This window comes from Synchiropus splendidus, chromosome 14 (assembly GCF_027744825.2).
Source record: "Synchiropus splendidus isolate RoL2022-P1 chromosome 14, RoL_Sspl_1.0, whole genome shotgun sequence".
Classification (NCBI taxonomy): Eukaryota; Metazoa; Chordata; class Actinopteri; order Syngnathiformes; family Callionymidae; genus Synchiropus; species Synchiropus splendidus.
Window position 1 is genome coordinate 18,679,019 of NC_071347.1, and position 15,404 is coordinate 18,694,422.

At 45.3% G+C, this 15,404-nt stretch overlaps 4 protein-coding genes across 6 annotated transcripts; 2 read left to right on the top strand and 2 right to left on the bottom strand.

The window, feature by feature from the left end:
• The first annotated feature begins 1,545 nt into the window (after nt 1–1,545).
• kti12 (KTI12 chromatin associated homolog) lies at nt 1,546–5,353 on the top strand. 2 transcript variants are annotated; one of them, XM_053885784.1, is made up of 9 exons: nt 1,546–1,753; nt 1,922–1,973; nt 2,062–2,114; nt 2,292–2,347; nt 2,422–2,501; nt 3,201–3,360; nt 3,429–3,491; nt 4,569–4,637; nt 5,147–5,353. In XM_053885784.1, exons 1-9 carry the CDS (start codon nt 1,603–1,605, stop codon nt 5,288–5,290), a joined length of 828 nt encoding a protein of 275 aa, XP_053741759.1. In that variant the 5' UTR covers nt 1,546–1,602; the 3' UTR covers nt 5,291–5,353. The 2 variants fall into 2 exon arrangements, with proteins under 2 accessions (XP_053741759.1, XP_053741760.1); XM_053885785.1 differs by lacking the exon at nt 4,569–4,637 and having other exon boundaries at nt 5,029–5,152.
• A 1,547-nt stretch (nt 5,354–6,900) lies between these two features.
• Nucleotides 6,901–7,957, bottom strand: ch25hl1.1 (cholesterol 25-hydroxylase like 1, tandem duplicate 1). The gene has a single exon (XM_053886688.1). It carries the CDS (start codon nt 7,955–7,957, stop codon nt 7,133–7,135), a length of 825 nt encoding a protein of 274 aa, XP_053742663.1. The 3' UTR covers nt 6,901–7,132.
• A 134-nt stretch (nt 7,958–8,091) lies between these two features.
• Nucleotides 8,092–13,544, bottom strand: si:dkey-24l11.2 (uncharacterized protein LOC100034462 homolog). 2 transcript variants are annotated; one of them, XM_053886687.1, is made up of 12 exons: nt 13,513–13,544; nt 12,280–12,831; nt 12,149–12,208; nt 12,018–12,070; nt 10,509–10,653; nt 10,097–10,446; nt 9,805–10,033; nt 9,614–9,728; nt 9,436–9,553; nt 9,241–9,352; nt 9,067–9,179; nt 8,092–8,916 (listed from the first exon to the last, which is right to left on the bottom strand). In XM_053886687.1, the coding sequence occupies exons 2-12, from the start codon at nt 12,823–12,825 to the stop codon at nt 8,850–8,852; spliced, it is 1,908 nt and encodes a 635-aa protein (XP_053742662.1). In that variant the 5' UTR covers nt 12,826–12,831; nt 13,513–13,544; the 3' UTR covers nt 8,092–8,849. The 2 variants fall into 2 exon arrangements, with proteins under 2 accessions (XP_053742662.1, XP_053742661.1); XM_053886686.1 differs by lacking the exon at nt 13,513–13,544 and adding an exon at nt 12,939–13,387.
• A 771-nt stretch (nt 13,545–14,315) lies between these two features.
• On the top strand, nt 14,316–15,110 carry ch25hl1.2 (cholesterol 25-hydroxylase like 1, tandem duplicate 2). Its single transcript, XM_053886821.1, has one exon. The coding sequence runs from the start codon at nt 14,316–14,318 to the stop codon at nt 15,108–15,110; it is 795 nt and encodes a 264-aa protein (XP_053742796.1).
• The last annotated feature ends 294 nt before the right edge of the window (nt 15,111–15,404 follow it).

Sequence of the window (15,404 nt, forward strand, 5' to 3'; positions counted from 1 at the left end):
GACTTAATATTGTCAATTTTTTTGCATATATTTTGGATAATTTTGCCCTCACCAACCAACCAATATTTTTAGTTCATAGTTCAGTAGTTTGACATAGTATCTCATCATTTTGACCTTATATATGGACTTAATATCTATGCAAGTATTTTAATCCCAATTTCAGTATTTTCACTTGAAATTCGTGACCGACACTCATGTCATTTTGTCCTGGTGTTGCTTGCTCTTGATGGATGACCTCATCCCACTAGCATGAGAAGCTCCTCCTCCCTGAATATATCTTCACCCCGTCCATTCTGGTGGACCAGTAAAAGACCTCCTCTGCTGGAACCTGACTCAAAAGCCCAATATCTCTCTGTGAGAATGTGCAGGGTGGGACTTCTCCCCTCTGTCATCCTCCTCTCCTGCGTCGCTGTGATGTCCTCGATGACTCTCCAGAAGACCAAGATAAGGACTAAAGTCTCCAATATCAGTCCCAGATGGAACCTCTGGGCATCAGGTAAGTCTCATTGTTTGGATTGCTGGAGTTCATCTGTCATTCATGTGTCTGAATTTAGGACACTTCATGGGCAAGAGGAGTCTGGTGGGGTCGGCCGCCTATGTCCACAGTAAAGGCCACGATGGTTCTCTGTATGAGCTGCCGTGGCTCAACCTCGCGCTGAGAATCGCAAGGCAGGAACCTCAACTACCACGCTTGCATAAGCACTGTCTCAAAAACCTGTGGCTCATTGACCTCTTGTGTTCCAGCAGGTTTCAGGGCCACACCTGATGGACCTTCTGCCTGCACCTCTAATTCATATTCTATGGTTCCTGTAAAAAATGTGCCAATAAATTTGTTTCTTTTTTATTGTCATTTACTTTTTACAAGTATCAACTCTGCTTGGTTCTTTTGTCTCTTAATAAATCTGTCTGAAAGTGAAACTTTATTTTTTATTGTATCACTCTGACAAAGGATGAGAAGCAATCTCGCATGCCATTATATATATATCTATAGATATCTATCTATCTATAGATATAGATAGATAGATAGATAGATAGATAGATAGATAGATTAAACCAAACAATGACAAATAAGTCAATGTAAAAAAAATAAAAAAAAAAAATATATATATATATATATATATATATATATATATATATATATATATATATATATATATATATATATATATATATAATTATTAATTTTTTTTATTTATTTATTTATTTTTTACATTGCCTTATTTGTCATTGTTTGGTTATATTATAAAGATAAATAACTATCAAACGACGATTAAAAACAACAAATTTAATTAAATGAATGCAGTTAACATTACGAGATAAAATAGACAAATTAACGTCAGCGTAATACATAGTTAATCAACACATTAAATTTGTACTTTTGATAAAATACAAACTGTAAATAATCCGGAAGGTGAAATAAAAAGGACATTTAATAAGGACTGAAAACTAGAAAAAAAAACCCTGAAAAAATAATGCATTTCGTTTGTGTTTTTATCTTCAGCGACTCCTGTTGGTAAGATGTGGTACATGTTAGTGGTAATCAGATCCGGGTGAAGGGTCAAGCATGTTTGCTGGAGTTGTTGGGTAAAATATACGCCAGTTATGCCGCTCATATTAATGTGTGGCTATCCGTGTAGCGGTAAAAGTCGACGGGCAAAAGAACTAAAGGAGTATTTTGAACTAAACACTGACCGGAAGGTTCATATTGTTGGGGACGAGTCGCTCGGCGTGGACAAGAACGCTGTTTACGCTGGTGGGTGAAGCTCTCTGATGCTAAGTGCTAACGTGTGTGTTCTTTTTAGCAATAACACATGTCTATGTTCTACACATCTGACTGTGTTTAAAAAACATCTACACCTGAAAGTCTGATATGGTGGGGAATAAAAACGCTTTTCTCATTTTAAGATGTTTATAATTTCAGATTCCCAGGAGGAGAAACGAGTCCGAGCAGCCTTGAAAGCTGAAGCCGAGAGGTTTGTGTGTATAAAACCATCTTTCCTGAACTTATCCACCTTAAATCTAACGTATCTTTGTCCTTTTTTATTATTTGTTATCATTTAGAAAGTTGAACAAGGAAGACATCGTTATTTTGGATTCGTTTAATTACATTAAAGGTAATTTGTTTATGTATTTATTTAATAGAAAGCGGCACAGCACAAAAAAAGCTTTGCTATCTTTTGTAACACTTTGTGCAGCAAGAATTTCACAGTTATTGAAATCATTCCAAGAGCCAAAATTTGCAGTGTCACTTTGTTGCATGTGATGATTGTCATTTTATGTCTTTCCTCAAGGTTACCGCTACGAACTCTTCTGTGTCGTGAAGCACCTGCAGACGCCTCACTGCCTGGTGAGGACGACCGCATCAGTAACAGCAGACAGTGTCATTATTCGTGGTGAACGGTGCATGACATTGTTTCTCAGGTTTATTGCTTGACGTCTGGTGACGTGAGCTCATCGTGGAACAGCAGCAGAGACCCTTCAGAACAGTTTACTCAGGAAATGTGAGTAAAAAAAATGAACATTCAACAGTCCTATTCATGTTGAGCGATATTCATATTTAGTGCCTGTGTCACTCCACTACACTCACATTTATTGGAACAAGCCACCAGGAGACTCAAGGGCAGATGAAGAAAATTCCAGCATCAGCCTGACCCAAAACAAGTTATCTTCATTGGCTCCCAGATACAACCGGCCTCCAAAGGTCGCTCAACTCTCCTGGAAGTTTTGCAGACAAGCCGCTCCGCCCTCGCCTCCATTCCCATCACTGACTCTTCAAGGTTGTCTTCTTTGGCCCCCACTGTGCCTCCCTCCCTCTCGGCGCAGAAAAATGGCGGCGCCTCTATGGCAGCCGCCTCCCTCATCTGCACTGGGAGTCCTCCCATCCCAACTGCCTTTTCCCTCCGATATGTGCAGTCCTTGAGTTCTGTTGTTGTGTCTTTGATGTGCTCGTGTGCTGAGGTGTTTTTTATTTCCGCAACCCACACTGCGCCCCCACTCACAGGAGCATAGTTTGGGAGTTGCTTTTCTCTCCCTCCTCCTGCCTCATGTTCTCTATTCTCACTGTGATCGCTACTTCTGTCCTCCCTGTTATGTCTTGTTGGACGGGAGTATTTCGTTTGTGGTACAACTTGTGGTACAATGACAATAAAGCTTCATTCAGTTCAATTCAATTCAATTTCAATTTCACTTGTCCTTTGTAGTTTTGATGCGCTGCTGCTCAGATTTGAGGCTCCGGACTCCAGAAACCGCTGGGACAGTCCTCTCTTCACCATCCTGCAGGACGACGCGCTTCCGTTTGACGCCATCTCTGATGCACTTTTTAAAAGAAAAGCCCCGCCCCCAAATCAGTCTACGCAAACGGTGAGAAAAACACCTTTTTAGAGGTGTATCATGATGCGCTTGAACCCCCTCCTTCTTTTCTTCCGCAGCAATCGCTGTCTTCGGCAAATCTCTTGTACGAATTGGACAAAATGACGCAGGATGTTTTAACGGTACGTCGCCTCATTGATTTTCTTGCACCTGCTTATTTAGAAGCTCATTTACCCGAAATCCATAAAGCATTTAAGGAGTCAGTTCTTTTGTTATAGAGTGTGATTGCAGCTCCGCCCCCAGCAGCCTGTGTTTAGCTTAAGTGCAGATGATGTGTCTCGTAGCATCAGACACTGCAGCGGTGAGCGTGAACATCAACTTCCTCAGTTTCATAAATATTATTATCTATGTCGTGAGACGCTCCGATGTCACGTTCAAACTTTCGAGATGACTTCACTTCCCTCATATGTTCAGTCTCCACATTGACAGGCAGCGTTGAATTTATCGTGATACCAGAGGTTGAAAGAAAAGCTCACTCACTGTGTGTGTGTACTTGCTTGTCCTGCATTGTGGGGACCAATTCTTGACAAAACACTATCCAACGTTGGGACCTCATGCCTTCGTGGTGACCTTTTGCCGGTCCCCACAGGTCCAAACCTCAATTTGAGGATTTCAAAATAACTAGGCCATAATAATTGGGTGAAAGTTTGGTGTAGAGGTTTCGTGGTGTAAGCTTAGCTGGTTGTGCTAGATGGTTTAGGGTGAGAGGCTGGGGAAAGGGTTATGTCATTGAGAAACCTCACAATGTAACCACAAGGACAGCAATGGAAACATGTGAGTGTGTACTTGTTCATGCTGCCTTGTGGGGTCCAAATCTTGACAAAACACCATCATTGTGGGGACCTTTATGCCTTTATGGGGCCTTTTTGCTGGACCCCAACAAGGTCATTATAACCAGGTTTCAGTTTGGTTCAGAGTCCTGGTGAAGTTGAGCCATGTGTTAGGTTTCGGCTGAGAGGAAGCACTATGGCAATGAGAAACCTCACACGGTCCCCACAAGGATAGCTGTGTGTGTGTGTGTGTGTGTGTGTGTGTGTGTGTGTGTGTGTGTGTGTGTGTGTGTGTGTGTGTGTGTGTGTGTGTGTGTGTGTGTGTGTGTGTGTGTGTGTGTGTGTGTGTGTGTGTGTGTGTGTGTGGTTTCAGCTCGGCGAGAATGATGGGAGATTTCATACTCATGATGGGCATTTGACTTGTTTCAGGCCATTTTTAATGCCCAGAAGACCAGCGTTCCCGGGGATCTGGTCACGGTTCCTGGAGCTACAGAAAAGATATCCTTCCTCTTGTGGTCCTTTTGAATTCGGTGGCGGTTGCTCCTCGTGCTGATCCAAATGGAATCGTGATCGCTTGTGGCTATTTTTGAACATACAACATCTTGCTTGTTGGATTTGAACTTACGATGATATGAACTTATGAAGTGAATATGTCTGATACATATGCATCATTGAGTGAATACTACATTATACTCATGTATTCTATAATAGCTCTAGTTGAACATTGAACAATGCGCACTCTCCAAATGAATAATAAAAGCCTGGTTATTGGTACTTATTATGGCATTACACAAAGTTAAGAAAAGTATAAGAAAAATATGAAGCATTTACGGTAAAATTGTTTGCACCCATTATTTTCCCACTGTGAATTGATCCATAGGTCACTGAGGTCACTGAGGTCAGTTTAGTCAGCGTCAACTCCAACTTTGTTGTTTTTGCTGGCGTCTCCTGTTGGTCCCATCAGAACGTGTCTTTTTGGCGTCTCCTTCCTTGACTTGCTTCCAAACATCGAGCTGACAAGGAACGTCAACATGGCCGAGCTGCGGAAGCTGCGGCGCCAGTTCATCAGCTACACCAAGCTGAACCCCACGGAAAACACGGGACAGATCGCCAACATGTTTGTGCAATATTTAAACAAGAGTCTGCACTGATGTCTTTTTTATTAGTTATTTTTAAAGTATTAAAAATGTTTTTTTTATATGAGAGTCAGTGGTTGTCTTCCTCTTCTTCATGTTGAAGCCTGGTCTCCAAGCTGTCTGAAGCTTTGCCCTCATGATGAGGATTGGAACGTTCGAGGGATTTATCGGCCACTCAGCACTTCCACCAGGAAAGGAAATCTGCATTCGAGTCTGACTCAGCACTTTCTCCAGGAGGAAATCTGTAATCCCGACTTGTTCTGGGTCTGACCTGCTCACAGTCAAGTCAACTTCTTGTTGACAAAGCTGCTTACAAGGGAAGTATGCAGAGCGTTATTATGCAATGAGCTTGAGGAAAGTTCAGCTGGCTGTGTGCGGACCTGATGGTGATGTGGAGTCATTCTTCAGCTTGGTTTGTTGCTCAGTTCTCTTGGGGTGTCAGATGTGAAAGGTTAGATGTTTCCAGGATGGATTTCATGGGCTACAGCCAAAGGGCTTTTTCATTTGGAGGCTGATGGCGCCACCAACCTGTGACCTCTACCTGCCCAACGGGTAGCTGAGAGGGAGAGCAAAAGCCCCTGGTGGCTCTCAGAAGCTTGGGAGAGGTGAATTGACTCAGGCTGAACATAAGGACAGTTCTGATGCTCCACCTAGGGAGGAAGATACTGCAGCACTATGGTTGTTGGGGACTAAAGGTTCTGTCATGCCACAGTGTGGCCAGTTCTGTTGTAGGATGGTGTGCAGCAGGGGTCTCAAACAGGTCCTCAAAGGATGAAGGTTTTTGTTCCAGCCAACCATCCTCTCACCAGTCAGGTGGCTGGAGACTGTTATCAGTCTGGTGCTGCTTGTTCCAGCTGACTGGTTCGCCAGTGTCTGCTTGTTTGGCATGAACAGAAACACTGCGGCCCCTTTGACTCAGCTGGTTGGAAGTGGCCTGCAGGTGTTTGAAAACAAAACTTTATTCTAAATCCTAAAGTGCTTCTCCCTGAAGGTCCTTGCTATCAGGCAGCTCAAATGAGAATTTTTAAAAAATGATGCAAATGGAATGGAATTTCCTGAACCTTGCGGATTCAGATTTCAAATGCTCAATAGAAAATGGAACAGAAAAAATGGAGTCCACTTACAGCTGTTTTCTGGAGGGATGTAAAGTGCCTCGCATAAAGCGAGGTATTGTCTTGTTCAGCTCTCCAATACTCCAAATCCTTTAAACCTTTATAAATAAATGTGTTATTTATTTATTTGGATAATTTTTTAGCACTGACTCGACAAGTTTTATAGGATTTCAATGGCACTGAAACAGAATGCAATGCAATTTATTATTTTTTTCTTTGGTGTTAAAATTTCACATGAGGCTTTGAGTCTCAGGAGGCAGATTTAGAAGAGTCAGAGATGAAGATACGTCAACCAATGAGGTTGATGGATGTGGTGAATGAAGAGGACCAGTGTGGTCGGGGGGGATTACCAGGTTTAGTCTTGCTGCTGAAAACCCCCAATGGAAAATACTGAAAGAAGATTTGTGACGCTCCAATCTCCAAATCCTTTCCAGATAACATCGATGAATTGTGAAATCCTTCCAAAATGTGGCGCATCATAATTATACTTCACAGAACTATTTCACTGAAAAACATTTATTAGAACATTCAGAGTATGAAAACAAAGGCATTTTTCTGTTTAGAAATTTAGAAACGATTGAAAATATTCATATAACATTCAATATTCAGTTCTATTTTGTTCACGCTCCGCCCTCGAACAACGGACTTCACATAAGGAATCACCTTATCAGGGATAAAAAGGGCTTTGCATGAACTCATAGAACTGGAGTTCCATCCAGGTAACTAGTTTTTTTTTTTTTTTCTTTTATAATAGTTTTTTCTTCCTGAGTGGGAGGGCGGTGCCAAAGATTCTGTCCCAGTGGCTGAAGAAGGGAGCGAAGTTGCTGGAGGGCTTCTGGTGGTGCATGTCGTGAGCAGGTGCCCCTCCGAACAGCCCTAAAGGCACCAGGTGGTGGAGAGTCCAGGGCAGGTCGTACCCGATGTGATCCTCCACCGACATCCAGATGCTGAACACCGTCACACACATGGTGGTCAGCGGGTGACACCTGAGCAGAATGGGGTCCTGGTTGCTCCAGAAGCCCACCGTCATCAGTTCAGGGATGCTGAGCTGCTCGGTGGACCAGGAGAAAGGAGCCATGTATTCATGATGCACCGCGTGGACCCAGCGGTACAGCTTCTGGTTCTTGTGGTGGATGTAGTGCCAGATGTAGTACTGTGTGTCGAAGAGGAGGAGAACAGCCATGCCGTCCATGAAGACCTCGGACACGGATGGTGCCTCGAGCGGCAGCGTCGGCGCCGGCACCACGAAGGTGGAGAGGAACACGGCAGGCAGAACGAAGAACACGTGGTTGTACACCGAAACCAAGAAGCTCCGCACCATCATTCGCACTGTGGGCTTCCGGTCCGGCTGGATCTTGTACTTGTAGACCACAGGCACCCGATCTCCAAGGAGGTCCAGGACCGCAAACGGTGTGCTGAAGATGACGAAGCTGGAGAAGGCCAGTAAAACCGGGAAGAGTGGAGAGGAGATGAGAGGCTGGTGGTGAAGCAGCAGGTGGTCCCAGAGCGGCTGCAGCAGACGCCCAGAAGCCCTGCTCGGCCCAAGATCCAGATCAGTCATGTTCACCATCCTGCCCTCTGGTCCACCCAGGAGGGGGAAGTCCTCCCTTTTATGCAGTGGAGAAGAAGAAAGGGGGCTTTGCCCTGGTGCAGCTCGGCCAATCGCAGAGGAGATTAGAGGTCTGCAGGCACGTTGAGGAGAACCAACACACACTGGGATTGGACTGGATTCAGCTTCTTTATTTCAATCATGTAGCACAATGGCAGGTTTTTACAGTCAGTAAATCGAGAACATTATGACCACCATCCAAAGCCTCCCGTGAAATGCACTGACCCAGACCAAGTAAAACCAGCACACTGGAGAGCTCCAGACACGTGGACCTCCATGGCTTCCTCGTCCAGTCAGATATAGGGATTACTTTGTTTTCTTTGAGACACTGCACCATGTGTGCACCATTCAGACCGGGAACTGCAGTTCTGACTTGGAGGACCCAACCAAAAGTAGACGTCAAAGAAGAGGGGACGGGGACTTTGTAATCTTGATGAGTCAGCGTTTCTATCTGAGGTCGTGTAGCTTGGACTTCATCACACCTGACGGACTTCTCGCATGTTTTTGAGTCTATACAGCAGTTTGAACTGCTTCTACACGGGCCGATGTTTTTCACTGTGTCTCTAACCGATGCCTCCCGCTGTTTACACAAGACACATAATGCACTGCAACGCTCTCAGCTCTTCATTGTCTACAGTGTGAAGAGTCACTTTAATTTTTTTACGTCTGACACCTCGAGTGTAAGGGAGGGTGGTCATAATGTTATGGCTGATGGTGATATTGGCGTCCGACCACACTAATTGCACTTGTGGCGAAGGATCTGAGTGATTGTTAGGAGCGGTTCACGTGATCAAACGTTGACAGAAGTCCAACCTGGTGGAGCAGTTTATTCCATTGAGACTCGTTCGTCCGTTCACTTCTTTTCACTGGCCTTTCTCGACACCGTCTTGTTGGTGTTGGCGTATTTCTGACGGTCATTTCTACAAGAGAAAAGCAACCAGGAGCGAGGTATAAACAAGTGCAATGTAGCATCAAGATTAGTCATTTGAAAAACTGACAAAACTTGAAGACAAAGTCAGATTGAAGCAATAAAGCAGATCACTTTATCTCCCCACAGTTTGAAAACGTACCTGCACATTTTGACTTTGTTCCTGCAGCCCAGTCCTCCCTCCCAGTGGCTGGTGCGAGCGCCCCTGGTCATCATGCTGCCACAGCTCACGCATGGTTTGCCGTTTCCATATGGCTATGAAGAGCAGAAACAGGGTGACGTTTGCTCCCACAACTCCCTGCAGGCAGAGTCTCACCTGCTCTTTGGCGCAGTATCCACAGATCATCCTGGAGGCCAGCTCCATCGGGTGGTCCTGGTTCTCATCGTGACAGACGTCGCAGGGGTAAGCCCGACCACAGCAGGGGAACCTGAGGACGAACACATCCCGACTGAGACGCTTCAAGGTCGCGTGACCGACTAACTCCAGTAAGTGAAAGTGTCAGAGCGATACCTCAGCCAGCGATGGCTCTGTTTGTAATGTTTGCACGTTCCTTTTTCAGGCAGCGGCTTCCCTTTCTGCACCGCCGGGTCTCGGACCGACTTGTAGCCGACTGTAGCGGAGCTGGCGCCTGACCCACAAACACGGACATCAGTGGTGTTCAGTGTCTCCAAACCTCACCAGCTCTTACCGGTTCTGTTGGGTCGTGGCTGAATGTACTGGAACCTTGTGCTCTCAGCCAAAAAGGTGACTTTGTTATGGCAGCTTTCACAGTTCAGCTCCTTCATCTGACCGTAAGAAACGTTCTAGAATATTAAAAAAAAAATATTTTTTTTTTTTGCTTGATGCTTGATGGTGTGTTTCTCCAACATGGTTACCCACATTCACAGGGATCTCATTGGAGCAGTTAAGGCAGCTGAAATTCAGGTCACAATCCTGAAGAACCAGGTCCACAGGGGTGGCGTTGTGGAGGTCCAGGTACCCCAGGACGTCGCAGTAGTGGTGCAGCATGCAGGGTCTAAAGGCGGCTCTGATGCTGGCGCTGCACTTCTCACACTGAGCGCTGCAGGGAGTCCTGCCCGAGAGCGTCAGGTCGGCGGTGATCTTACATCTGTGGCGGGGACAACGAAGGTGAGCTTTCTGGAGCGACTGGCGACGTGAAGTTTGCTGTTACCGGTTACACTGGAGACAGACTGCGATCTGCTGAGTCACCACGGTGGCCGTGTTCTCCCCGAGCCTCAGGCCCAGCAGCTTCACCTCCGTTCCTCTCCGGATGTTGCTGATCTTGATGTTTTCAACCAGGTCGGAGAGTTCCTCATCCGCTTCCTGACCGGCGGTAACATCCAGACCTTCCTGCTGGTCTGTACTTTCGCCCTCCACGTTGCCGTCTCCATCCGTCTTTTCACCTACTCCGTCTTTGTCTTCTTCACGATTGCTTCCAGAGTCCTCGCTCACTGTGGCCTGCAGCTCCTGATACGTGATGAACTGCAGTCCAGCTTTTTCCAGATCGATGTCCTTTTTCAGCTGCAGGGTCACAAGAGGACATCATGAGAAGATGTTTCTCATCAGCTCCTTGGTTCTCCCACCTTCCTCGCGCCCTCGGTGAACAGCTTCTCCATGCTGCGGTCCAGCCAGCGAAGAAAAGGTCTGAAGATCAGCTCCACTTTCCCCATCAGCTGATTGGTCGCATGTTTCGCCTGGAGCCACTCCACAGCAGCCTGTTGCACATGTCTGAAGACACACAGGAGACACGCACCATAATATACCTGACGCTGGATTCAATATCTGTGGTGATGGATCAACAACAGACACAGACCAAGGGAGGCGAGGAGGGGAGTGTAGACGGAAGGGATGGGCGATAACTTACCGTACACGATATACCACCAAACACAATCTCCACCATGACAATTCTGCATCTCACGATACATTCGATAAACACACAGCTGGACAGCACAGCGCACTCTTCGCGGCTCCACCGCGTTTGACAGCCGACACAGCGTGTGACAGTTGTGGAGAGTGTGGTGGACTTTGGTTCATGATAACAGTTTTAAACTTATTTTTGAAACAGGGAACCTTTGATCATGACACTGGTTGACTCTGAGTCTCTCTGGATCTGTGTTTATTTTATTAGATGGAGTGGTCCTCATAGGTTCCCTGACGCGGCCATCTGCCTTGGTTCACATTAACACATGCAGGCGACCACTGCGCTGGCGAAACACCCTGGTGAAAATAGTTATTATTATATATTATTATATTATTATAGATAATAGTTATTATATTATTATAGATATTGGACAGAGCTGCTCTCTGGTATTGGCGGCGGCGTCCTCTTCCGCGTCCCCATTAGGGTTCAGTGATCGTGGACACACTCTCACATGCAGCGCTAATGCTACGAGCTGGGATCAGTTAGGGACCATCAACAAATTCTAAAGCGGTCAAAGTATTAGTGAAATCTTCAATAAGGAAATGGAAAACAACCAGAGAGAGAATTGTGAAAAGGTTTTTCATCACACAAGACAAAGGACTCACAGTTTGTATAATGATTTGGAGAATAGAATATGACTACATGATCATTTCTTCACATGATTTCTAATATTTCTTCTGTAGCATCTAGGAAATGTGTCCAGACTGGTCCATAGTTCAAGTCAACTGTTAAGAGACATGAGATACAGCAGACAGACGGCTCAATTTAACCCCTAAATAAAGCTGGCAGAGCAGTCTGTCACACAACAGCAGGTTCATCCAGAGACGTGAAACATTGAATTTCTCATCTCTACACTTAGTTCACTATTATATTTTAACATAAATAATGACGTGGGAGACAAACTCCACTGATAAGTTCCATCATAAAACAGTTTCAAGAGAGACTGTAGTGTCCAACACATGGAATAGAATGAAAATGTATTTATCGTGATATTTATTGTTATCACCAAAATTACAACACTTATTGCGATAACTTTTTTTGTCTATCCCTAGTGGACGGGGTGGAGACTGACCAGTGGCAGAGTGAATGGAAAGGTTTATAGAAGAGTAGTGAGAGCAGCCAGGATGTATGGTTTAGGGTAGCGTTTCTGGCGATCTGGTGGAACTTGTACCTTCCCATCAGTGCAGGTAGATCCTGGTCCAGAGGAACATCTAAGGTGAAGATCTGCAGGGAAGTTGGACCAAAACTTCAATATCAATTCTCATTTTCATGAATTCATAGCAGAGACGGGTTGGTTTTTACCTCGCGAGGGTAATCGTCTGGAAAGCTCACCATGATGTCGATTTCTTTTAAATCAAACGGCTAAAAACAGATGGAGTATTTTCACGTTACCGCTGCATTTATGACAGAACACAATTGAAAGGTTCAAATACCCAGTCTGGATCCGTGGCCTCCACTCTGACTCGGTAATACGTGAGCTTGCCGTCGTCGCTTTCTTGAATTATCAGCCGGTCTTGGGTGAAACGCTTTTTCAGCTGGTTGATCTCAGTGTCCCGCAGCTGCCTGGCCCGTTCCTCCGTTAGCTCGCTCAACTTGGTTTCGGCTGGCCGTGCCACTGGCGTGTTCCTCTGCGCCGGGGGTTGTCTCTGGGCCACGCTCGGACGAGGGGTGACCTCTCCTAAAGAAAACAATTCTGGTGGATGCCAGAAGCGGCACCGATCGTCCATGGTGCAATGACCCGCCACGAAGTAGCGACACGGCCGGCGGTGAGCCGCAGGTGGAGCCATGGCGCTGGTGGGATCTAAATACTCTGTTAGAGCTGGTGACATGTCGGACCGGTAGCTCACTCTGGACTCCGCTCTTATGTGTGCAAACTTGCATCTATTTCCAAAATTGCAGTGTCTCCCTTGCGAGAAGAAGCGGCACAGCTGTTGTGTTTGTGTGACCCGTTTCGGGTCGTGTTCTTCCTCTTCCTCCATTGTCACCTGGAATAACAGAAACCGTCACTTTAGGATGTGACTGCTGCAGACATTTGGGGAAAGAATGCAACTCTTAAAAAAGACACAGCAGTTCTGACGCCCAGTGTTCAGACCTGGAACTGGAGCTCAACAACTGAGTCATAGGACCCAATATCTGCCGAGGTTGTTGGATCCAGCACTTCGGTTATTGGGCCAAGATCAGTCCAGTCCAGCACAAACAATAAACACTACATTTTAAACGACAGCGCTTAAACCACAGGACCAGCGTTTCCATCGCTCTGAACCTGACAATGTTTGACTCAAGTACACAGTGACCTTTGACAAATATGTCCATTTTGATCAGTCAATGATCAACGGCGTCATAAAAACTCAACATCTTCGTTTGATGTCGAATTTATACCACGAACTACCGTATTCTCAACACCTCCCATCGAAATATAAAACGGCATCTCTGAATCAAGCGACGGTTTATATGAAAAAAATAAGTCCAACTCTTCCAGAAGTGACAGATTTGTTTAGCTCTTAGCATAGCAAGTAGAACTGTCCCGGTGAGGACGATGTATGGCGACACAATTCTTAATATAGGTTCTCGTTCGATTCAACATCTACCAGTCTGACAATACGCAGAAAGACAAGCGGAAAACTGCCGTTAAATAACCCTTTATAAAGGGAAGCTGGGGAGCTCACCTGTCAGCGCTCTCGTCCTTACTGCGCAGAATCGCAGATGTGCTTACGTCATCACGCCGTGTGACGTGAGGACAAACGTTGCTGATGATGACAAACCAACTATAAAATAATGTGGAAGATTGTGCTTTAAAAAAATTTTTCTTAACAGACTTTGAGTATATTATTTTTTGTAATCGATTTGTGACGAAATGAGTTGATATTATTAATGATAAATTCTAATTTTAACTTAAGTAAACGTAATTCAACTACTTCATCGTCATCCTAGACACACGAGATTTTTAAAATTAATTGTACTAAAAACATTTGGACATAAGACAATATTAAATGGCTGAAATTAAAAAGAAAAAATAAAATAAAACGTTATTAGTATGGACACACTATTCATGCAGTATCATGTGACATCTAGTCAGGATCGCTCCTGAAAGATATTGTTGTTCAAAAGTTTTGCTTTATTTTAATGTGTTATTTATTTTATTTAGAGGCACCTTTAAGTAAACCTGGAAGTACTTTATATTCGTATTGTGTTGTCACATAAAAATATAACATAAATAGATGTTTAAAAGAAGAAGAAAAAAAAACACCAATCGAGTTACAGATATATCTACTTGGTTTGTATCTGTTAAGAAAGTTTCCAGTTGCTCCATGAATGAATTATTTGGTGCACTCGCCACTTGACACCATTCCGTGAGCTACAGCAGCCTTACACTTCAGGTCTTGATCAGAGCTGTCGACTGTGCACTGAACCTTTTTCCCTGAGCTTTTTCAACATGAATCTAACCAGCATTGAACTTTGGACAAGACACATGGAGACCCATCATTTTCTCCAGCCAGTGTGGGACTTGCTGAGGCTCCAGTGCAGAGATTATCTGCGATCTCCACTCTTCCCGGTCGTTCTGACCGTGTCGTCCTACTTCCTCTTGTGTCTTCCTTTTCTTCTGTGTGACCTGATGGGTGAGCGGTGGCCCCTGGTGCAGCAGTTCAAGATCCAACCGTCTCGCCGACCATCAGCTTCTTCGCTGCTGCACTGCGCCGGCGTCACTCTGCACAACCATGTTTTTCTGGTGCTGCCGGCATCGGTGGCTCAGTGGATGTGGAGGCCTCCAATCGATCTGCCTGAGGAGGCCCCGACCCTCCTGGAGCTGGTTGGCGGAGTCATCGGCAACCTTCTGCTGTTTGACTTCCAATATTTCATCTGGCATCTGCTCCACCACAAGATCCGCTGGCTCTACGTCACCTTCCACGCCATCCATCACAAATACGCTGCTCCTTTTGCGCTGGCCACGCAGTGTCTCGGGGGCTGGGAGCTGGTGACCGTTGGCTTTTGGACCACGCTGAATCCGGTGATCCTGAGGAGCCACCTGCTCACCACTTGGGCCTTCATGGTAGTGCACGTCTATGTGTCCATCGAAGATCACTGTGGCTACGACTTCCCCTGGTCAACCTCGCGGCTGATTCCCTTCGGGATGTATGGAGGACCCAGCAAGCACGACGTGCACCATCAGAAGCCTAACACCAACTTTGCACCGCATTTCAGCCACTGGGACAAAATCTTTGGGACCCATGCTGATTTTAGCTTCATCGGCAAAGAGACGGGTTAAACTGTTGTCGGTTTTTATGCGGACAAGAATCAAAGCATATGAGTGTGAGAGAGTGTCTTTCGTCTGCCACAAAACCTCTCAGCCACGCTGAAGTGGAAATAGCCCGGACCACATAAATAATGCCCTAGTACGAGTCCGGTTTCTTCAATGTGATAGCATCCCTGCACTCAGTTTAAATTCCCTCTGTCTAAATAATGTATCCCCTGAACTACTGAATGTGACCCGGAATACCCCCGGTGCTGTAACACTCACTCCTGTTTCAAACCTCTATCTATCTATCTATCTATCTATCTA

What these genes read in the sequence shown, in the direction of transcription:
- ch25hl1.1 (XM_053886688.1), bottom strand. Translation starts at nt 7,957, where the DNA reads ATGGTGAACATGACTGATCTGGATCTTGGGCCGAGCAGGGCTTCTGGG.
- kti12 (XM_053885784.1), top strand. Translation starts at nt 1,603, where the DNA reads ATGCCGCTCATATTAATGTGTGGCTATCCGTGTAGCGGTAAAAGTCGA. An exon ending in CAAGAACGCTGTTTACGCTG is followed by an intron (nt 1,754 to 1,921) that starts GTGGGTGAAGCT and finishes TTATAATTTCAG; the next exon opens with ATTCCCAGGAGGAGAAACGA. An exon ending in CAAATCAGTCTACGCAAACG is followed by an intron (nt 3,361 to 3,428) that starts GTGAGAAAAACA and finishes TTTCTTCCGCAG; the next exon opens with CAATCGCTGTCTTCGGCAAA.
- ch25hl1.2 (XM_053886821.1), top strand. Translation starts at nt 14,316, where the DNA reads ATGGAGACCCATCATTTTCTCCAGCCAGTGTGGGACTTGCTGAGGCTC.
- si:dkey-24l11.2 (XM_053886687.1), bottom strand. Translation starts at nt 12,825, where the DNA reads ATGGAGGAAGAGGAAGAACACGACCCGAAACGGGTCACACAAACACAA. An exon ending in AGGCCACGGATCCAGACTGG is followed by an intron (nt 12,209 to 12,279) that starts GTATTTGAACCT and finishes ATCTGTTTTTAG; the next exon opens with CCGTTTGATTTAAAAGAAAT. An exon ending in CCAATGAGATCCCTGTGAAT is followed by an intron (nt 9,729 to 9,804) that starts GTGGGTAACCAT and finishes TTAATATTCTAG; the next exon opens with AACGTTTCTTACGGTCAGAT.